Here is a 24,601-nt window from a genome sequence, read left to right on the forward strand (position 1 = left end):
CTACAAATACTCGTATAAATGTATTACCTGTTGACAAATTGATATCAGCGTAGGAGTCAGAGCACTGGAATCTGGCGTGGTTCCAAGAAACCTTATGATGTTGGTGGGACGGACGTCAGCGAACCAGGTGTCCAGGCACATGGCTGCGCTCTTGGACAGCAGACTGGTCTTGCCACAGCCACCTGGAGTCAAGCGACATTTGAGAGATGAGAAATATTATGAATTATTTCAATGTCAATGACAATGTCTGCTAGTAATTCGACTTTGGGAATAACAGAAATCTCTCCACTGGTGGACACTGGAAAGATATAATGAGCTTTGTTCCTCAGTGATGAACAATGAAACAAACGAAAACTATGGTCCCCCATTAATTGGTTTTATTTCCCCAACTTTTTTCAAGTTAGAGGTGGGGAACATCACAATATCATCATCACCACAGGACGTCGGATGTCCACTGCTGAACATAGGCCTCCCCCAATCATTTCCAAATTGACCATTCTTCGACTACCACTAAGTAAGATTTACCTACCTTCTCCATACAGCACCAGGGGTTTCTCAGAGCTGTTCTTCATGTAGTTCTCCACGAACTTCAAATCGTCGTCTCTGCCGTGGAACACCTTGACGGAATTGTTGCAGGCATGCAGGTGCTGAAGGATCTCCGTCACGATCTGGCCCTGGGCGCTGCTGTCCTCTTTACGCATGGCTCTGGGAGTAGAAAGAGGAAGATTGACTTTTAAGAGCGCTTTATCAATAGCATAGATCAGGACTTGACTTTTGTTACTGTAACGCCCTTGGGATTTACGACTTACTTTTCTGAGCATAGAGTCCCATCATGGCGTCGCAACGCACAGTTTGGGAAGCCCTGCTATAGATCATACTACGGATCAAGCGCTGAGTCAGTGCCTGAGGTATGAGAGCGGCACGGGAGGGTATTTTTGTGACAGCCAGACCAGATCAGCCAGCTTCAGACTTTTAGAGTAGGCGCACACCGTTGATTTTTAGTTGGCCGATAGTTGTGCCCGATTTTAATTTGTATGAAAAATCGACCAAATCGAATCGGCGTAGTGCGCGCACTCCCATACATGCCCATACTGATCAACTGCCCGACTAAACTATCGGCCGACGAAAAATCAGCGGTGTGCGCCTACTCTTAGCTCTGACACGTCACCCTCCCGTGCCTCTCCCATACCACAGGCACTGACCCAGTTAATGTGCTAGGTAGCAAGTCCTTTATAACAGACACAAGCTTCATCATCATCATCATCATTTTAGACATAGGAAGTTCCTTGCTGAATGGCTATATTCAACGGCTTTTTGCAACCTTTAAAATTTTAGACTCGATCCACATTGTGAGTAGATGTCCTGCGTACAATAACGTATTTGTTTAAGTAAGATGACATGGCGGTCTATTTCTTTTTAGTTTCTGTATCTTATCAAATATCTAGGTACTAACTATAGGTAATACACTAGGCGTGAATAAATAAATAAATATTACAGGGGTAATATTTGGCACCGGGCTAACATAAAGTAGGTATTTCTAAGTCTACGCTCATTTATTATTTAAGCCACAAGGGAAAGAATATTTAGAAAATAATATTATTCCCACCCAAACAGCGGCGTTTAATAAATAAAAATAAAGTTGGTCACGTACCGGTCTACAAGTTTGATGATGTTCTTGTAGAAATGGGTAATGAAGTGGTTGAGGTATTCTCCGTGGGTTTCGTTGTCCAGACCTTCACGGCCGATCCACTCGACTGTGTATCTGAAAAAAGTACACATAACTTTGAAAAAAAAAACACAATTATAGGAAAGTACAAAGATAATTGATGACAAAAATTGATGATAAAAAGTAATTTAGGCAACTGTAGAATAAAGTTTTCAACTTGGAATTCGACATTGGCAGTCCAAAGTCCTTGAGTTGGCTACTGCTAGTAAGATCTTTGTCGATTGCTGGACTATTATAGTGAACTTTATCTTAACACAAGCATATTAAAAAAGTAGGATATTAGCAATATTCTAAAGAAGGACAAATAAGTACATCAAAACTACATTGCACAGCACACAAAACAAGAAGGGAACAAATTACTTATCATAAAAGAGATTGACTATTCAAAATTTTGTCTCACTGATATTATGAACGTATTCGCTAGAAAAAGCTCTAAAATTAAAAATCAAATTGCACAATTAAAAGTGCTTTTTCACGTCCCTGCTAGCTCCTACCAATGCTTCAGGACAACAATGTGTGCCAAGCCAATGCCTTCCATTCCTCAATTGTAAAAGCGCTTTTTAAAAGCATATTTGTCTATTTTCAATACACTCAACTCACTTTTGTATATTAGTCGTCTCAATCTTCTCTGGCAGTCTGACATCTCTCAAATCTGCCAATAACTTAGAAGCCTCTGAATCCAAACTCCGGTTGAGGATGTCCACGAAATTGCTGGCCTTCTTCAGGTTCTGAAGGTTGATGTTGTTGATGTACCGCACGTATGCTAAGCAATGGTTCTTGGTGTTCTTCACATTGAGCACCCCGTTGATTACTTCGCGCTCCGTTACTGAAATGGAAATATCATCATCATCACCAGTAGCATTAATATTTTATCATTATCATTATTTTACTTATTATAAGTTTATATCTTTCGTAGGGAGTGCCTGAGAGCACTCTCTTGTCATCTGATGGTAAGTGATCGCCAATGCTAACACGAGAATACCTGCTAATACGATTCCTTTCATCATCATCATCTCAATCTGTATAAGGTCTACAGGGTGTTAGGTAAATGGTTATATGAGCCGACACTAGCCTAATTATTATTAACTAATTGATATCATAATTTTAATTATTTTAATTTTCATACAAATCTGATTTTATATTTTTTTTTGTATGGACATTTAAAAAATTTAAATGATGATATCAAATTTCTGACTTCACCCCTACCATTTATATGCATAATGTTAACATATGGGTTAGTGTCGGCTCATATACCTATTTACCTAACACCCTGTATAATGAGAGGCCACGTTTCCGAACCATAAGTCATCACTGATAACACACATTGGTTGTAGACTTTCGTCTTCAGGCACTGAGTATTTTGGACGAAAAGATGTTGCGTAGTTTCCCGAACGCTACCCAGCCGAGTTGGATTCGACGATTGACCTCTTTTTCGAAATTGGACCTACCTAGCTGAATCGTTTGTCCGAGGTAGACATACGTAAACTTACCAGACATAAAGTAGTTGTGCATGGCGTCTTTATCCATCTTGCCAGCAGCGTACAGCTGGGACGAGGCCTTGCGAAACAGCTTCTGCATCTTGCACAGCGTGTCCCACCAGACTGCCTGGTCCTCTGCTTGGAGTTTTGGTACTCTCTGGAAAAGGAATTCAAAGAAATGGTTCAAGTTTACTTGCTCTTTCTAACTTTGTACCCAAAGTCGGTGGATCATTCTTGAAGAAATTTGTTAAAAAGTTAAAAACGAAATGTATTAAGTTCAGATCGGTCTTAGGTCTTATAGCCGGTTAATCTTTCCCTTTCAATCATCAGGCTACGGAAATTCATGGTTTATTTAAAAAAAAATGACCTGACTATTCTCACTTCTTGCTCTCACAGCTGTAACTAACGCCTGTGTAGGATTTACAGCTGTTTAAATTGTGCACATTAAAAAATACTTTGATAAATAGATGCTGTTTAGTACCTATTTATCTTAGCTGTAGAAACTGACTACTAAGGAGCTGCAGCAGTGAGAACAACTGACGATAATCCCGTACTTTTTGAGATACGATTTTTTGACAGACAGACGAGAGATAGGTAGACAGTAGAATCATTAATATTATTAAGGTCCCGTTGGCACCTTTTAAGTAACCTCGAATCGCTGGAAACCCAATTACTCCTACCAATTACACTTTAAAACACGCGCTATTTTGGGACCAGTATGTACCTTGTTGTTGAAATTGATCAGTATAGATGAGATGGGCTGCAGAACCGACACAGGGGGCACGGCGTTAGAGTCCTTTTTGTACCAAGTGTCGAGGAGGATGACGTCGACTCCGCCTGCTGCAAGCTCATCTCGCAGCATTTGGAGTTCGGATGAGAGGACGTAGGTGGGGATGGGCCTGGAAATGTAATAAAATATTGTAAAACGAGCAGACCCGGATTCACAAGGGTGCAATTTAAACAACTTCCTCTTGAATCACTCTATCTATTGATAAAAACCGCATTTAAATACTTTGCGTAGATCTCCTTTAAAGACAGACTGGACGACGTTGTTTTAACTATGTAAAGAAGCATTAGTCTTTTTTATTTACAAAAAATATCATTTTTAGGCAAGTTACCTGACGAAAGAAGCTTAAAAAGTCCTACTGGAATTTAAAGGTCAAGTGCGCAAGTATGCACAATAATTTAGAACTCTTATAAATATTACTTTTTTAGCATGGTATCCATTACCAACGAATTGTGTAACCTATTTGGTACAGACAGACTAATCAAGAAATGATCACGAGTTTTATTCCAGGCACTCATTCATGACATGAAATATTCATTTTAATAGTCTTCTCCTTTTACATTAATTTGTTCACCATTAGTCACATACATAGTTTATTCAATTACTTACCTGTAGAGACGATGGCCGTTGGAGCAGAATACGTAGCGTGGGCAGGCCCCTCACTAGGTGGACCGACGATCTGGTGAAGATCGCGGTAAAAATATGGATGCGGGCAGCGTAGAACGGGTCGTTATGGTAAGCCTTCAGGGAGACCTTAGTCCAGCAGTGGACGTCATTTGTCTGAAAGACTGACCTGTAACCATATTTCTGTCCCAGAAACACCACGAAGTTGGGTCCCATGGACAACCGCTGGCAGTTCTTGATCTCCCTCATACACAGCTCTGTGGTCATGTGGTCGTCTGTGGCTTCGTCTCTGACACCCCATCTCATGTCCACCACCTTGGAAAATAAAAGAAATAAATCATCATCAACGTGACTGAGTGAAGACCGAGGGAGAGAATTTACTGAAATACCTCTTCTTATGAACACAAAAAAAAGCAAGACAAAACATCTGATTATGACCCAAGTCGATTGCAGATATAAAAAGGAGAGAAAAAAAATCATCATCAACAGGCCTTTATAGTCCACTGCTGGACTATGAGCCTTCTCTACTATAGTGGAGGGGTTTGCCGTAACTTGCCACGCTTGGCAGGCGGGTTGAAGATCACAGTTTAAAAGAAATGAATCAATGAACACTTATTCGAGGCAAGTTGGCAATTTTTTTGGCAAGCGCGCTTCATCATTGATCGCATTTGCACCCCCCGAGTGAGATTCGTTGAAAGAAAACAATTCGTCGTCGTTGTTTCAGCCAAATGCCGTCCACAGCTGGACAAAGACCTCTTCCAAAATGTCTAAATAACCGGTCCGGCGCTGCGATCATGTGCCCTTCTCGATCGTCGCTTCGTCTAGTGAAACAACATTTTCTTGAAATTCATAGAAATTTTAATTCCATGAATTTTCAAAGTCAGCGTTATTATTTTCAGCCGATTTCATGAGAACAGATCTCAATATTGTAAACACTTCAAACAAAATGAAAGTCACGACTCAATTTTAGGCAAGATCAACCAAACTTCGTTCAATTTCAAAGGAACAACTGTTCTAGTAATTTGTTGTTCTTTGGCGTAGTTTTGTAAACGAAACGCAAATAGCCGTGCTAGGCGCAAACGGGAGCTGTAAACATTCACAAAAACCCAGCCCTCGGCGAGTATTTTGGTCGACGGAAATAGTGCTGTCATTCTATCGACTGTCGATAAAATATGAGCTACCGAAATTGTAATATCACCATTTGCAAGTAAAATGTTGCCATACGGCTCGTGCCTGTAACTCGCCTTAAATTTACAAACTCTACACCTTAGTTAAAATAATTATGTGGCTGGGTCGTTCGCTCTTTTTTTAGCTATCCATATTATACCATCAATGGTATACAGATCTACGAAACCAAAAAAAGTTGATTCCTTAGAAATAAGTAGAACAACCCTGAGTGGTAATGCTTTAGGCCTCAGCCTCGAACTTAGCGGGCAGCGGGGCGGCGGCGGCGGCGGCGCGGGAGCGGGGCGGGCAACGCAGACCCGTTCTCGAAACAAGCGGGCAGCTCGCGCGGCGCTTTAGCGGCGAAGTGTTGTGTTCGGGGTTGTGTTGTCGAGATATTTGTTTTTATTCGCAAACGAAATGTCTGAACAACGGCGACAATTTTATTTCGATTCAAATTTATTCCTAACGCTCGATTTATTGTGGGCAAAAGAAGGAGTGCGCTGCCCGCTCGTTACCCGCTCCTTCGCCGCTGCCCGCTCGTTGCCCGCTCCGGCGCCGCTGCCGCGCCGCTGTTTTCGAGAACCGGTCTATTTGATTACACGCATAAGATCCTGCCGCTGCCGCGCCGCCGCCGCTCCCGCCCCGCTGCCCGCTAAGTTCGAGGCTGAGGCCTAACACATACGGAGTGGTATTCTAAAATAAATTTTCTTGCATTCGCCAATTCCGCGAAATTGGTTGCGTAACTCCTTTTAGAACTAATATTAGTTCTGTTAAACTCATGGCACGTTCGCGTGAGCCTCGACTTTCAAACTATCGACACCTGTCCAGCCCTAGCGTGTGTAGTTCATGGTTAATTTTAATTGTTCAATACATCAACCCTGGCACCGGCAGTAGCTAGAGTTCGAATGAAATCGTTTGAAACCTCTGTTTTTGCTTATATTGTTCTTGACTTTCAGATCGACTGGCCTGATCCAGAGAATCTGATATTATGTGATAAGAGTATCCTAATAAATATAAATACAAATGTTTGTAAGGATGTATGTTTGTTACTCTTTCACGCAAGAAACTGCTGATCGGATTTTGAAACTTTACGGTATTATGAATACAGCCGAATAACTTTATGCTGTAATTCATAACGATACGTGGCAAACTGAATTTCATGTGGGTGAAGCCGGAAAAAGCTGTGTTCAAGATAAGGTTTGAAAGTTGGACATGTTTTGGCAGTTTCAATCTTAAGATTTGATCGAAGAATTCTTGCGACAGCTGTGAAACGCCTTTCAGACGTAAATCTATGAAAAGTCTGTAAAATATTGTAGATAATTCACTGGTGTATTATTTTGCATGTTAGTATGTAAGTTCCTACACACGCAATCTAAATTATAGTATAACTCAAAGGTGGCTGACTGACTGACATAGTGATTTATCAACGCACAGCCCAAACCACTGGACGGATCGTGCTGAAATTTGGCATGCAGGTGTTATGACCTAGGCATCCGCTAAGAAAGGATTTTGATCAATTCTACCCCCAAGGGGATAAAATAGGGGATGAAAGTTTGTATGAAACTTTGTCAATTTCAAACCGATCGGAAAACTTCTTAACGCGAGCAAACCCGCTGGCAAAAGCTAGTTCCTTCAATAAAATCGTGTAGGCCTGAACTATCATCTAACTTAATTCAAATCGTCTTTGTATTACGTTAATGCTTAGAATTTTCACCAACTCAGTCCAATAACTCCAAATTATTAAATTCTTTAGAGCATTACCTAACTGCCGATTTAATCACCTCATTATATCCGCCCGGAAAATTCTCCTTAATTTAAATATGAAAGTAAAAAATAAAAACAAGCGTTCTCACCAAAACGATTTCCGAGTCGTTTAGATCGTGGCTTATTATTTAAATTCATTTTGCGTTTTCAAGGAAAAATATCGGGATATCGTAAGATTAAGGGAATCAAAGGAGGGATTGTTAAGGGAGAGCTCTCTTTTAAGTAATTATTTATTGAAAGATTCTAGTAATTTTGGCGTCGAGACCTTTGGTCATAAAAAAGTCCAGATAATTCTTTAGCAAAAACCAAGTAGAGTTATTTAGCGAGAAAATACAATCCTATGCCTCTTGTTACCATTATTTATAGGTTCGGTTCGATTCAATCAATAAAGTCACACATCTACTACCTATGAATTTATAATTTGAAACTTGGTGCCGCAGCATAATTAACTATAATCTTTCATTGGTTCAAAATATTTTTAAACCTACTAATATTATAAATGTGAAAGTAACTTTGTCTGTCTGTCACGCTTTCACGCCTAAACTAATGAACCTATTTTGATGTTCGGCATAGAAATAGTTTAAGTCTCGGGAAAGGACATATAGTCCAGTCAATAAAGCATTATAGATGGAAATCCTCATATAGAAAAACTTGACTGTCTCACCTGTAGCAAATTGAATAAGCTTTTTTTGGTTCATAGTAGTCATGTCACTAGGATGCATAGTTTCCGAGGATTAAGCGAAAAACCGAAAAGTAGTACCTTTAAACCCCCCTCTCCCCGCCGGCTCAAGGGCTAAGGGCGGGGACTTTTGCTATGTTCACCTCCTAACTAGTCTAAATAAAGTCCCGAGGTCAGAAATTGTGTTCCACGGATTTCTATCTACACCGTCGTTAAAGCATTCATTGACTGGACTAATAGGATAGTTTTTATCCCGGATTTTGAAACAGGGATAAAGTTCTTCTGTGACAGACAAAATTTCACGCAGGCGATCGCGGCCTCGCCCGCTACATAAGCTGGCTAAAAAAGCTACTTTAATAATAATAAAATTAAATAAAGTAAATCTACTCATAACCTAACTAACTAGTCAATGTTATGTTTATTCGTAAGTTCCTCCCCTTAAACGTAAATGAGGGTTTGAGAACGGATCAGCGGAAGACATCAATTTTTATAGTTAATCTTGAGTAGATAACTCATCTGGCTTCTGGGAAATATATTCTTCTGGGAAAAGTTAACGAGACAAAAACAATTATTGTGAAAACCCTCATATTCAGATTTTAAGGAGTTATTATTAATTTTAATTAGGTAAAACAGAACTCCAACAACATTTATTAAAAAATAAGGACAAATAAAAAATTACATGAAGAGTTACATAAAACTAGTATAGCTCCATCTTATCGAAATAAAAAAGAATTTGAACTCTTTAAAATTCTGAAATTCTGGGTTCAATATCCAGTTGGGAGATATTAAAACAATTTATTTCAAACTACGACTACATACGTAAGTAATCTACTGGTTTTTAATTACCAGTTCAAGGATTAATTGAAAAACGGCAATGGTGACAATAACGTTCATAAATGTATGAAAATGTTTGTACCAAACTGAAGAAAAGTCTACCTAGATACATATTCAACAGAGTAAGACCACGATGCTCGACCTTTGCCAATAATATTCCTTATAAAAATTACAAAAGCTTCAGTCGACTCCATATTGCGAATCCTTTTCTCATTTCTACTATAAAATGAAAGATTCATAGCAATCGTTTTAAGTCAATTCATTTTATTTTAATAGAAGCAGGATCTTTGCGAAAACTGTTTCATATATTGGAGTTCGTTCACAATGGAATTATATTTTAGAGCTTTGCTCTACGGAAATGAGAATACTCATATTGCTATTCTTTTTTGTTAGGAAAATTGTACCAAATATCTTACTTAGATAAGTTACGTTTATAAGGATAAGTAGTGAATAGGTTTATAATAGAAAATAATTCACCCTGAAAGCACTAATTAATTATGTTATTTTAAGTAAATAGCATTTAATTTAATAATTGCACAACGCTGTCTTCAAAAGTGTTTTGTCCCGAAGTAAATTATGTAAAGGCTGCCTTACAAGCAAAAAGCTTTACTGACCAAAATATTTTTCATACACCTAAAGGTTTTAGAATTGAATTATCTACCTAAGCCTTTTTAATATTTTAAAGATGCTACACTTACGCTCTCTCAAACATTAAATTCAAATGTTATTTTTGCACTAAGATTTAAATTTTCTCCGTATAATACAAGATTGAATAGTTTCGTTTGTTTGTTCGTTTCAGCCAAATGACGTCCACTGCTGGACAAAGGCCCCCCCCAAGGATTTCCATAACGACCGGTCCTACGCTGCCCGCATCCAGGCTCTTCCCGCGACCTTCATCAGATCGTCGGTCCACCTAGTGGGAGGCCTGCCCACGCTACGTCTTCCGGCCCGTGGTCGCCACTCGAGAACTTTTCTGCCCCAACGGCCATCTTCTCTACGAGCTATTGAATAGTTTATTAAAGCGTAAGCTTTAAATGTTTTTCTCTCGTACATTTCCAGCTTCGATAAACCATTTATTCACTTATTCCAAACATTCAACGGACGCCATTTGCATTTCATTGGGTTGCGTTTGCATTGGCCATACATTTGCCACAAACATTCGATGGAATAGTCGAATGGTTGGAAACTGATTGCGAAGCAACGTTGACTACGAATTGATACGACCATTTTGTGTGATGTATGTTCACATTTTCAGTTAAATTTACCAATGTTATGTTTAAATAACCCTCCTTCTAGCGCAGTTGGGTAAAAAGTAGTTTGACCTATTAGTGTTAGGCAGGCTACATTAAGGACATAGAAGTAATACATAAGCCTCGGTTAAAAAAAAAGAAACAGCTGTTCTATACAAAAAGTTGTGTGTAAAATGTATGGAACAATAGATTTTTCTCATACTCGCCATTGATCCTAAATAGGATTTGTTCATAAACAATAAATTTCCTGAAAATTGGCAACTGTTCTACAAATAATCATGTACCTACTTACAACGGTGAATACGGTCAATACGAGTAAGTATGTACTATCGCCAACAGTGTTAACTGCCCATTGAAAGTCATGTCATCTCGTTCTATCGCAAAGAATCGCCATTTGATTAAAGCGAGAGCAAAAACGGAAATGGATAGTTAACAGTGTGGGCGTGTGTACCTACATAAAAAAAATTACCTACTGCTACTAGTTTGAGTAAGTATTGCATTTTAGGTTCGTTATTGTTTTGATCGACGTACAAGTAGGTAGGTACTCTAACTTCAGGAAAATAAACTGTGCTGTCGACTGAAAGAACATTCGAGGGTTAACTTACTTGGAACTCCAGTCCATGTTTCTCCCTGCAGTAGTCCTTGATACGAGGGTAGCACTTGGCCATCAGTGTGTTCCTCTCCATCGTGGTGTCTGGAATGGCAAGTTACAATTATTAATTAAGTTTTACTTGTACGTGTGGACACTGGGTCTCACAGACCAAGCTTTTTGAGAACAATGCTCTAGCTAAGCGTCCAGAGAAACATTCAGGATAAGTCACTATTATAAAAGGAGTCAGTTGCTTAGTCCTTTTAGTTAGGTATGTTACGGAATACTTAAACAGTGTGTTAATATTTGGCCTATGAAACCTTCTAAAAATAAAGGTTAAACGAGCGACAATTTAATACAACAGTGACCTAGTCTTACTTTATTAGGTAAATGGTCGAGTAATGCATTCTATTCTACGCCAAACGGGACTATTCCCACCTCTCGTTCCTACCACTGCAACTCCTGTGTAGCCAGGATCTACAGCTTGACCGCCACAAAAACCCAACCAATGAAGGTCAAGTTTATCCCGGGGGCAAGTTAAACTGTCATTGGACCCGCAACGAAATTAATCAGAAGAACATAGGAGGAGTTCCAAATTAAGGTTCTACTCTATTCTACGCCAATGAGCCTCTACAAAATAGGATATTCTAGCCTTGAAGCAATTACCTATTTTATAAGTTTTACAGCGAAATGAAAAGCAACTTGGTTTTCAGGGCTGAAATGACCGTTTTTCAAAGAGTTGTCTTGAAATTTTCGTCAGCTACCCAATTCTAACCCATGTCCACCTTTAATAAAGATAGACAACAATCAAGAAAATTGTCTTTCTAAACCTTTTACCCTCCTTTTGTGGCACAAACATCGCGTGACCGGCGGCTCAAGGGAGCGGCGGTAAATACGCCGCCACTCTCTGTAATGCCGCCCATTGTCTAAGCCGGCTTTTAAAACTGTGACCCCGTTCTGACATGTCTATACAGGGTGCCGAATTTACACCCTCCTACGTGTCTATACAGAGTGAAGATTTGGTGTTGTGAGCTGTTGTGAGAGCTTTTTTGCCCGCGTGGGTCAAAATGGGAACAAGATCTAAAGCATCTAGAAACACTAATTTATTAAAAAATAATATTATGTCACTGTTATGTCAGCCATTGTCTAAGGCGGCTTTTAAAACTGTGACCCCGTTCTGACATGTCTATAGGGCGCCGAATCTACACCCCCCTACGTGTCTATACAGAGTGAAGATTTGGAGTTGTGAGAGCTTTTTTGCCCACGTGGCCAAAAATGAGAACAAGATCGAATTGAATTCAAACACTAATTTTTTTTTGATAAATTAAGCCGTAGGTTTTGAGCTTTCACACTCCACAAATACTCGTAATTGTTGTTAAGAATGCCGTGATCAAAAATGGGAATTATATACCCTGGAATACTCTTTTAAGCCTTATGAAATTAATATCATTAGCTCGTAGAACTGATGGCCATTTCGATAGAAAAGATCTCGACCACGCACAGAGAGACGTAGAGTAAGTGGACCTCCCACTCGGTAGACCGATGACCTGGTGCTTGCTGGAGGCACCTATATGCAGATGTTGGAGGACCAGCTGTTATGGAAACCTTATCCAGGAGTGGAAGTCTTTTAATTGGAAAAGAGGAGTCTTGAAGGACAGAAGAGTTTCCGGCGCAATACATTTTTCGAAAGTCTTTGAATTTTTTTTTCTTTAATCGACCTAATTGTAAGATTTAAGTTTTGTTGTTGTTGAAAGTAAATTAGGTAGGCAAGTAAAGTTTGAATTAAATGAAAGTTAGTCAGGCACTACAGTCGTGCCTAATTTCCATTATATAGATGCAGTGCCTACGTGGCACGTCGACCTGGTTGCAACTGCGTCAGCACAATGCAGATTTTGTAATGCAGGTTGACGGTAATTTATTGCAAGCCTTTGCCCGTGGCTTCGTTCGTGAGATCTTGCCATCTGTCAAAAGCTTTTCCTCGAGGGCATTAACCTCTGTTGGTTTAGGTATTTATAAAAAGAAAATAGTGAGACAAAATTTTATTCGGATCATGTTATGTGGGTACAAGGAGACGAAGAAGAAGAAATAAATAAAGAGAGAAAAAAAAATAGTAAAGCATTGGTTATCATTATGAACCGTTATGGCCTATAAACCTCCTATCACATAAAAAAAAAAAAAAAAAAAAAAAAAAAAAGAAATAAAGCGAACTTATAAAAAAAGAGCTTTCGAGTTTTCTTAATCTGTTGTGAAACCATCTTTCTTGATCAATTTTTGTTTGATGAATTGATGCATTTATTTATCTTGAACTAAACGGGAAGTAAGCTTTTGATTAACTAACAAATAAAGATTGTATTTTCCCACACGTTTCTGAGCAAACTTACAGACATAAACACAGACAAAAGATCACAGTAAAGGCGCTGAAATGACCCCTGTTTTGTGACAAAAAACAAGGGTAAGAGTAAGTATTATCAAAAAGGCTTCATAGACTTTTATCCAAACTTCCGTGGATTCTTCGCTAACCTACTTTGAGTAATAAAATATACAACAATAGCCTTCTCTGGGGGGGTGGGGGGAGGGGAGGGAGAACTTTTAATTAACAAGCATTATCTGATAGTGGATGCGATCGCTCGAAATTTAATTAGCGCACGAATTTTGATGGAACACTTTACCACACTGTAAGTGAGAAGAGTATGACTATTCCATATACCTTTAGGATATCTCAAAGGTGGATGCGCTTTAATTTTAAAGATAGGCTGAGGGGAATAATGGGAAATGTTTGAGACATTTTTTACTCAAACAATAAATATATCTCAAAATGGTGGTAGGCTTTTACTAAAATCGTTTTTGTTCGGTTAGTCAGTGTGCCTACGCGTCTTTCCGTTCTATACATGGCCAGAACGCACCCATAGGAAACTGCTCGTGTATATTTTGTAGTGCCCGTTTGTAAATCTGTGACTCCAAACTATACACGAATTTTGAGTACTGATCGTGTATAGTTTGGAAGAGCTTACTAAAAAAAGTCATATCCAAACTATACTCGAATAGTTTCTACTACACCACTTGCACTTGACTAGAGTGTGTTTAGTTGATATTGATTTAGTAAAATATGGAATTATATTTAAAATTGCATTTATTCGATATTATTACATAAAATATTATTATTTTACTGAATCTATAATAAATCTAGATTTTTAACACTATTGTAAGTGGTTTTTGAAATTAAATTGATTAGGTAGATTTCAAATTAAATAACAATTATTAGTGTAATCATAAATTCATTTAAAATGAGAGAGAGTGAGAGAAGAAAGTTCAACGTGCATTATTAATAACTAGTATTATATTATCTGTGTTAATACATTATGCGAGACTTTAAATGCTAGGTTTGTATTATCGGCCGTTTGGTGTAGTGGTTCGAAACGGACTACTATTCCGGAGGTAGCGGGTTCGATTCCCGCACAGTACAAACATTTGTGTGCATGAACATATTTGTTTGTATTGGACTGGGTGTTTTCTATGTATAGTATGTATTTACAAAAAAAAAAGTATTTAAGTATGTATGTTTAATACTTAGTATTATGTACAAGCTTTGCTTAGTTTGGGACTAGAAGCGCAGTGTAAAATGTCTAAGGATATTTATTTAATATTTATTTTATTTATTAACTTATCTCAAGAACAAAATCATTTTGACATATTTCCATACCTACATAACTTAATTTAAGAGTTATTCGAGAATTGGTGAAAATTAAATATCAGCCCCAAAACAAATATCTTTTCTATGGCAGAATACGTGTCGAAAGATGATTCAATGTTTAAAGTAGACACGCAGATATTAATTAATATGTAATAGAAAGAGAGGTCAATAAGACAAAATGGCTAGCATGCAGCTACTCGCGTATAAATTGTAATCACGCACTTATTACAATACATACGTGATTAGTCCGTATTCGTACTGGCGATGTATATTTTGGAGTAAGATATTTGCCCTAAGTCACTACAAAGTATACGCGAGCAGTACGCAGCATATGCGTACTGGTCGTGTATAGTTTGGAGGAGCTTAGTAAAAAAAGTCATCTCCAAACTATACTCGATTAGTTTCACACCCTTGCGTTCTGGCTATGTATAGAACGGAAAGACGCTGTGCCTACTTCTTAACTTAACCGCTTGAGTCCCAGACGGCATTCATTAATGTCATAACAATTGATTATCTATTGTGTCTAGATTCGCGGGCCTTGAAGGATTAAAATTAGATGCTGTGACTTTTCCACGTATTCCAGATTTTATCGCAGGCTTGGGACTAAAATGGCGATTGAAAATTACAAAAAAGGTTATTGATTCGAGCGAGATTGTTATCAAGAGCAAGCTCACACTACTCGTACCTAATAACAAACCTCCGTAAATCATAACCAATAGTATGAACAATTTTTATTCCAAAGTTGACAATAACTGTGGGGACCTATATGTAGTTATAAAGTGTTATTAATTGTAAAATAATCAATTATGTAAACCCTGGTCTTCCTAATATGAATAAATAAATAAATAAATATCAGGTTAAGTTACTTTGTGCAGTGCATTTATTGCAACAAATATTACCTACTGAATTGAAACTACTGTTTCTACCTGCGCTATGGTTATTATGCGCCATAACGTTACAGACAGAATCAACGGAATTGCTATTAAAAATGGCTTTTAGGGAAAATTCGATGAAAATCCGATGGCCGAGTATTTTTGCAGGAATCGATGGACATTATTAAGACGGTAAGTCAAGCTCAATATTGCATGTTAAGTAGTGGTCATAGGTGTGATTTTGCAACGAAAGATTTACTAATTTCTATTCAATAACCTAGTTCGTTCGTTCGTTTCAGTCAAATGACGTCCACTGCGGGACAAAGGCCTCATCCAAGGATTTCCACAACGACCGGTCCTGTACTGCCCTCATCCAGGTCCCACCACCTTCACCAGATCGTCGGTCCACCTAGTGGAAGGCCTGCCCACGTCTACGTCTTCCGGCTCGTAGTCGCCACTCGAGAACTTTTCTGCCCCAATGGCCATTTATGTGCCCTGCCCACTGACATTAAGTTTAGCAATTCTGCGGGCTATATCGGTCACTTTGTTTTTCCTCCGGATTTCCTCATTTTTGATTCGATCACGCAGGGAAACTCAGAATATAAGAAACGTTAGCAATCATTTTGAAAACTCATGTTTAGCACATTACAGACTAAGGAATTGAGTCGAAAAAATATCAGCAAAAGTTCATAATATTAATTTACAACCGCTAAATATATTTTAACGAGCAAAATCCAAATAAACACTTGCTACACGCGAAACATAAAACCTTTAACGGCATTACTATTACTTATCCGAATTTTAAGCCTTTATTACAACTGTATAAAGTTCAAATTGGGATGACGATGTCGTGCCCCAAAGGACAGGTGTGGCGAATTCTACTAAGAAGTTGTAAACGTTCTGAACAGTTTTAGCACTAAACTACAGTTTAGTGCGACTAAATAGGCCTGAAACTGAGTTAGGTAATGGTTTCATGTGTATGAAGCGATTTCTTAAGACTAAGTTATTCATTTAGGTCCTATGAGCATGTATACCTCACACGGCACATAGCTCGTAGAGCTAATGGTCGCTGGGGCAGGAAAGTTCTTGAGTGGTGACCATGAGCCGGAAGACGTAGCGTGGGCAGGCCTCCTACTAGGTGGACCGACGATCTGGTGAAGATCACGGGAGGTGCCTGGATGCGAGCGGTGCAGGGCCGGTCTTTGTAGAAATCCTTGGGGGAGGCCTTTGTCCAGCAGTGGACGTCTTTCGGCTGAAACGAACCAACGAGTGTAACTACTCTTATTAAGAAGAGATCTGGTAGTAGCTAGTCAAGTGGTAAGCTAAGCAGAGTGATCCCCGTATTAATGTAGTTCGTAGATTCTTTATGTTTTTACGTTAATTCATTCATTGATATCATCAAAATTAAGAATTACGGGTCTCAACGCAACATTTACTAGTTATCAAACTGGTAGAACTCATGTACTACTTAAGAAATGTCGTGTTGAGATATTAGTTTAGTGGAAGAACGCACTAGAATGTAGTGTTACGGTCTTCCACTCAGTGGAAAGTCGCCTTAGCGGGTCACGGTCTGCTCTATGCCGCTGCTCAGACAACTCTGCTGATCAGAGGAGTACCGAGAGCGACCCTGGGCAAACACCCCTCTAGCCCCCACCAGTGGTGGTTTTTAAAGATGTCCACTGCATCGCGGACCAGGAAAATGACCCGACATCCCCGGTGGCTTGAAGAGATCTGCCGCGCACGGGGTTCATGTCTGCACTGGTAGACCGGGACCAGAGTAAATACAAAATTCGGTGCAACACCGCGCTAATCCACGCTAAATTTTGTCAGTGTGTGCGTGCGCGCCGCATACGTATTGGCGCGCTCTCATACAAACCGCGCTCGGTGCGTTTCTATGAAGATGACCTACTAATTAGTATTCACTCTGCCGGGACCCACGAATGGGGGGCGTTCCCCTATCCATAACCTGAGGACGCGTCGATGGCAGACCCAAAACTGCACACTTCCTATGAGACATGCCTGTAGTGTCCTGCAGTGGATAGTAGCAGTCTTCGGTGCTTCTTACCTGTGAAGGTAGAGCTGGTGAAGATCCTCACGATCTTGGAGCTGACCGGTGGAAGCAACTTGAGCGAGCCCGCGAAGATCAGGTCTATGGTGCGGTCGTCCATGGTTAATGGTGCGAGGGTTTCTGTAAGAAGAATAACGCTTAGTTTAGGTTTAGAGGTTCGGTTTATAAGCCGACTTGATCGTGGCTTAACCTGCATGGATTTCAGTCACTCTATTACTTATTTATTAAGCATAATAAAACTTTTTTTTAAATGCGAAACATAGTATCATCTATCACTGGTAGATTGTAAGTAATTAGAAATTACCTAAATCATACAAAATTCTTCTCATGCATACTCGTAGGTAAGAAACTTAAGATTTTTTACAGCAAAAGGTATTTAGGTCTATGTCAAATCAAATTAGTTTATTTGCGTGTAACATCTTGCCTCTTTACTTAAAGATCATCAAAATCGGTTCAGTGATTTAGATGTGTAACCAAAACAGGCACAAAAAGAAGAGCTAATTTTTCTGTATTGTCTATGTACTGAATGAAAGTACATAGTATGTATCTAATGTAATAATTGTATCTAATTGGAGCATAAAACCGGCCAAAGGTCTTAATTTTGTGTGTGTCATGTCACGTCGGACATCTGACAGTTCTGACAAGTAAATTAGCCGCTAGCTCAAAATAGCCAAGAGCCAATTGGATAGCGGTTCATGGTCATTATTATAGTCAGTAACAAAAAATTTGGACATTGTCATTTTTTTAAGTTCTGGAGCCGTAATCATCATACAACATCCTAATCACTAGGTGACGAGACGATCACGGCCACACATCTCCCCACTAGGTGGACCGACGATCTGCTGAAGGTAGTAAAAAATACCTGGATGCGGGCAGCGCAGAAGTGGTCATTAGGGAAATTCTTGGGGGAGGCCTTTGTCCAGCAGTAGACGTCATTTGGCTGAAACCGAATCATCATCATCATCATTTTAGCCTACTAAGGTTAAGGTAAGGCTTAAAACAGATATTTTTGCTGTAACTCCCATAGTTATCTTTGAGCTTTACATTCAGTCATTATTTACTTTGAAAGAAAGAAAGAAAAAATATTTATTTGGTACCTACCTACCTACCTACCTACTAAAAATAGAATGAACTTCCAACTCTATAGGACACAAATTCTCGTTCCCATCATTGTACAGTAGAATCTCGATCCGGACTTAGATTATCCGGATATCCGATTATCCGGACTCATTCTTCACGGTTTCTAATTACCGATTCAGGGTCTGGACCCATAAAAACCAAAGGCGCCGCCACCGTAACATGGTACGGACGTCTTTTTAGTTCATTGTTAAAAGAAATGGATGACCAATGGTCTAAAATTTAGATTTTTAGACTCTAAAATGATGTATTGAAAACCCTTTCTATATTAAAAAGTTAATTATTGTTTGATTTTACTTTGAAATCGATTACACCCCTGGTTTTAATTGATCCGGATAATCGGGATTGTACTGTAATGGCTTCTGCGTAAGCATCATAGACTAACCTCGATCAATGGAGTTTGGGAGGTCCCTGGGGTAAGCTAACTGGCCAGCAACGAAATTAGAAGTAAGTGGGGGAGGACCTAATAATGGTTATAAGAATGACATCGGTAACTCAGCAAAATTTCTTGCGACAACTCTAACGAACGTATGAGAGTGCGCGTGGACGCAAAGGGTGACAAATAAACTAATCACAGAGCTCTATTCAACGCTGTGTGTTCGATTTATTGTTACAACTGTTAAATTAAATTGGTGGAAGAATTAGCGTCTGTCACACAGTTTAAATGTAACTAGTATAGACGTTAATGATCCCTATCTTAATCTATCTTCCACGAAAAAATTACATTTAATAATAGGAGCTGTCTATTATTAAATGTAATTTTTTCGTGAAGATACCATGAGCTTGAGCATTGTTAAAGACACAATAAAGTTATTTATTTATTTATTTATTGCTTCGCTTAAGCAAGCATCGTTTGTGAATACGGGCGTTAGTCTGGTGATTTGGTTCATGAGCTAACTCACAAAGTTGATGGTAGGTACTTTTCGTTTCTTCGATTTTAAAAAGTTACATTAAATCAAGGCATAATTTGCCATGTAATTCCGGCAAGGATATGACTACCACTACTTTTTTTGTGAATGTCTTAAAAGGCCACTAAGGGACAAATATGCGACCACCAGGCTTCCCCAACCCGTCTGACCAGAATGGGGAACGAAGGCCAAATCCTTCATTTGCGCTAGTAAATTAGAGAGTGTGCAGTGCTCCTACAGTGGAGATAAATGACTTGATGATGATGATTAATGTAATAATAGGGATTTCCAATCGGTTGGTTTCAGCCAAATGACGTCCACAGCTGGGCAAAAGCCTTCCCCAAGGATGTCCATAACGACAGATCCTGCGCTGCCCGCATCCAGTCCCATTGACCGATCATCCAGGACCGGTCCCATTGGGTACATCTAAATATAATAACTGACTGACATAGTGATCTATCAACGCACAGCCCAAACCACTGGACGGATCGGACTGAAATTTGGCATGCAGGTAGATGTTATGACGTAGGCATCCGCTAAGAAAGGATTTTACGAAACTACATCCCTAAGGGGGTAAAACGGGATCCACGCGTACGAAGTCGCGGGCGGCCGCTAATGACTTGTAAATTCAGGCCAATCCACGGGCAAAAAGTAGGCTAAATTGCAACAAAGATAAGTATTCGCATTTTAATAAAAGCAAACATAGCTTGGATTAGCGCCCATTTCCCTTATCAGTGCATTGATAAGGAACCCTACGTTATTATTGGCTTTGTATCATCTACCGATAGCTTTTAGGTAAATTGCAAGCGATAGCAGTCTACCACAGATTATGTCCTTGTGTGTTGCCAGGGTGAAACATGGTGATTGATGGATTTGTTATACAGAGGGAGAAAAGAAAAAAATACGTTATGTTTTGGGGAAAGCTGGTTGAAAGAAATGCACGGGAATTTTCGGTTTTGTGTTTTATTTATTTTTGTATTGTATAGAAAGTACTTTTGTTTATCGTTTCGGAAGAGGCGAGTCATTTTCATTAAGGTCAGTATAGACTAAATCAATTCTATGTAATTTTAAGTTCTTACGAATGATAAAATATACGACGTTTGATTCGTGAAAGAGTGATACACTAGAACATTTCATAGAGCGGCTCGTTATTCTGTTACGAATAAGTTCGTTCGTTCGTTTCAGCCGAAAGACGTCCACTGCTGGACAAAGGCCTCCCCCAAGGATCTCCACAAAGACCGGTCCTGCGCCGCTCGCGTCCAGGCGCCTCCCGCGACCTTCACCAGATCGTCGGTCCACCTAGTGGGAGGACTGCCCACGCTACGAATAAGTGCTCTAATCTATACCTATCTACTCACCACTTACCTTTACAAGTATCAAATCCCCGGCACAAAAAATTATCAAGTTCTTGTGATTTTTTATTAGGTACCTATTATTTTTTTTATTGACACCACCATTATTTGAAAAGTTTGTGTCAAATTCTTTCTTATCTACAAAAAACTTTCATCCAGGACAAACTTGACCTTCATTGGTTGGGTTTTTATTGGCAGTCAAGCTGTAGATCCTGGCTACACAGGAGTTGCAGCGGTGGGAACAATCCCGTTTATCTATAAAAAAGTCAAAACCTATATCGATTTTCCAAAACTCTATGCCTATTTCGCCGACAGAGGTCGTCCACCGAGACATGTGCGTTTCATATTTAGTTTACGATACAATTATTGCTCTTAGACGGTGTACGTTTCCTGTATGGAACTTTTATGTGGTTTGAACAGGATATTTTGTAACGAAATCAAATTTTAATGTGCATACATGAACAAATAGTTTTAATGGGTTTTCCACCAGGTGGCGGGATTTTACGCTTGGGTGGGCGATATTTTTTATGTTTTGTGAATTGTAATTATTTTTTCCCGCTTTTACACTTTAATCGATAAACATAGAAAAAAAAAACATACGGGTCGAATTGAGAACCTCCTCCTTTTTTGAAGTCGGTTGAAAATAATGATAAATGCGAAAGTCTCTCTGTTTATTAGTTACTTTTTGTATGCCTAAACCACTGAACCAATTTTGATGAATTTCGTTATAGACAAAGACGCTACGACGTAGAAGAAGACATTCTGTCTGTTGCAAAACCAAAACATTTGTTTCACTTTGTCGCTACAAGTTAATCCTTATCCCATCAAAAACAATACTTGTCATAAAAACTAAGTCTCGCAACTCAGTTGTTCTACGGTAAAAAGTTGTGAGATCCATGTAATACCAAGTCCAGGTCAGGAAATCTTTAACGTTTTACATAAATATATTGACTTGGCCATCGCACTAAATAATTTAATTTACATGTGTTTTCATGCGATGGCCAAGTCAATATATTTATGTAAAACGTTAAAGATTTCCTGGCCTGGACTTGCTATTACATGGATCTCACAACTTTTTACCGTAGAACAACTGAGTTGCGAGACTTGGTTTTTTTGACAAGTATTGTTTTTGATGGGATCTCATTTCTTTTTGTATTTTGTAGACAGCTGTTATGTATCTAGAAAACAGGACCGAAATTGAAAAATTTTACTCGACTTGGCGGTTGCACTACCGTGCCCCCAAATCTCATTTCTTTTTGTATTTTGTAGACAGCAGTTATGTATCTAGAAAACTGGACCGAAATTGAAAAATTTTACTCGACTTGGCGGTTGCACTACCGTGCCCCCAAATTATTTAGTTTTTCCTTGATTCATACACCAAACACTACTTATATTCCAAATTTGAAGCTTCTAGGTCTGCTAGAAGTGCCTTAGAATTTTGATGATCGGTGAGTCAGTCAGTGAGTCAGTGAGTCAGTGAGTGACAAAATTAAGTAACTTTGACCCGTTATAATTCTTAAACTACTGGTTCAAATTGAATGATATTTTAAATATACCGTGTCTTTACAATGCCTGCATAGCTAATGAAAATTCAGCCTTCTAGTTTTATCCACAACGAAGTTACAGGTAGTCGAAAATGGCCTGAATTGCTTCGAGAAAAGGATGGTACGGCCGTGCCGCTTTTTTGCTCGACTTGGTGGGGGCACTGCCGTGCCCCCAGATTTACTCTTCATAAACTGAATACCTATCTTTTAAAAATCTGAAAATTGGCAATTACCTAGCCACAGTTAACGTACGAATTTTCTTCATTCATTCATTCTCTAACTTTGTGTACTTAATGTACTTTCACAAACAAAAAATACTCACCGTTCCCCAAATAAAGCCTTAAAACCGTCGATAAACAAAGTAAGTAGGCTGGGATATGAACATTTACATACAAATGGCAAGTTTACGCAACGCGGGCACGGCAGGAATCCATAACTACACCGAATAGACAAAGACAGGTGCTTGGCCTAGTTCCGAACGCCTAATCAATACGATTGCACCATTTCTAATGTTAAGGTCGCGGACAATCGATTAATTTTCACTTTCAATCAACTCGAAATCGAATTCAGCGGATTTGCGGTCAACTCCCAACACTATTAAAAAAAGTTAAGCCCAATTTATGAAGAAATCAAAACTTTTACGAAGAAAAAACGCGGTCGTCTTTTGTTTTACCGGCGAAACGTCAAATTTGAATTCAAAATCGGAACGCGTGGTGTTCCACAGTGCAGCCCCGTGGTACTGAAGATGGCGAAGAAAGTGGGAAAATTGAAAATCTTGTTATTTGGTTGCTAGGCAACGACTTAGATTTGCGTTTCGGCAAAAATTTTAATTTAGCACCATGACTTGGGCAAATTGGCGGGTAGGCCGAATTCACACTGTCCTGTTAACAGTAAATTATTGTTTGTACAATCCATTTTCAGTTTTTACTAGGACCAGGCCTGGCTCACTCCGCGCGGTACATCCGATAATTACCTACAGCGAAGCGCCCCGCCGGCGGGTATTATATCAGTCGAGTGTCACGCGCGCGCCCGTCAGGACGCTGGCGTGCGTTGTAGTATGATTATAATTCTATGATCGAAGTATTATTTAAAAATGGACATAAAGAGAAAGAAATATTGTGCGGCATTCGGGTGTTTAAATTCGAAAAGAAATCTACCGGATTTATCTTTTTTTTTCGCTTCCCAAAGATGCTGAAAGGTATGTTGGCCATGTAGGTAATCAATAATTCTTAGGATAGTATAGGAACCTAACCTACTATGACTACTGCTCAGAATGCGTTCGTTCGTTTCAGCCAAATGACGTCCACTGCTGGACAAAGGCCTCTCCCAAGGTTTTCCATAATGAATGCATACTTACCTACATACGTACCTCATTACAAATAAGTAGATTAATTATTTTTTCACTAGACAGCAACCCTAACAGTGTAAGAAGAGTTCAGAGGCACGCGATAGAAAGAGACAAAACTTGTAGGTGAATAAAATTGTAGGTACGTAGTGCTGTGCGAGCTGAATTCCACTGTACCGCGTCGTAGCAAGACTCGCATTTATTTAAATCGTCTTGCGGAGTAATCCTTCTGTACCTGTACTATTACTTATTCTGTGCTAGGACTAGGAAAATGACGCGTCATGTTTGGCTGATAAATAATTATTTGTGATTTTTTTTAAATATTTTTTTATTTTCAACATTGACTAATTAACCTAGCTTTAGAAACGTTAAAGGCCAATGTGTAACCCACTTAATTTTTAGCTGCATGTATCAAACAAGGCTGTGTTCTTTAAAGACTTAGATTAATAAAACCTAGATGGATAGTCTTCATACAAACGCTTCGTCAAGAGTGAGGCAAAAATCTTATGTCATTAGTGTCAATTTTGTTGGGGAGTGTAGACAGTGAAGGCGATTTTCCCGAAAGTAGGGAAATTTTTAATACGTTTTTAATTATTTTATGATTAACAAAAACAAAACGCATCATGTACTTACTTATTTATTGAATTCAAAGTACCTACCTAATAACAATAAGATAAATCGACTTATAAGTCTCGATTTCATAAAAAAAGGAAGTGTATTTGTACGGCGAACGATTGGGAAATAAATTTTCTTGTTACTGGTATCATTCCCGTATTTAATTTTTGA

At 38.9% G+C, this 24,601-nt stretch overlaps 1 protein-coding gene across 1 annotated transcript in view; it reads right to left on the reverse strand.

Moving 5' to 3' along the window:
• The window catches only part of LOC135084112 (NACHT and WD repeat domain-containing protein 2), a 31,523-nt gene extending 13,889 nt beyond the window's left edge, over window positions 1–17,634 (reverse strand). The window contains exons 1-9 of the mRNA XM_063978857.1: window positions 17,527–17,634; window positions 10,915–11,003; window positions 4,785–4,930; window positions 3,929–4,103; window positions 3,217–3,361; window positions 2,327–2,552; window positions 1,652–1,762; window positions 530–705; window positions 28–182 (exon numbers count right to left, since the gene is read on the reverse strand). Of these exons, the coding sequence (XP_063834927.1) occupies window positions 28–182; window positions 530–705; window positions 1,652–1,762; window positions 2,327–2,552; window positions 3,217–3,361; window positions 3,929–4,103; window positions 4,785–4,930; window positions 10,915–11,003; window positions 17,527–17,629 (1,326 nt within the window). The 5' untranslated portion in view covers window positions 17,630–17,634. The remainder of the gene's footprint in view (window positions 1–27; window positions 183–529; window positions 706–1,651; window positions 1,763–2,326; window positions 2,553–3,216; window positions 3,362–3,928; window positions 4,104–4,784; window positions 4,931–10,914; window positions 11,004–17,526) is intronic.
• Window positions 17,635–24,601: the final 6,967 nt, after the last annotated feature.

Source organism: Ostrinia nubilalis, chromosome 25, assembly GCF_963855985.1.
Source record: "Ostrinia nubilalis chromosome 25, ilOstNubi1.1, whole genome shotgun sequence".
NCBI lineage: Eukaryota > Metazoa > Arthropoda > Insecta > Lepidoptera > Crambidae > Ostrinia > Ostrinia nubilalis.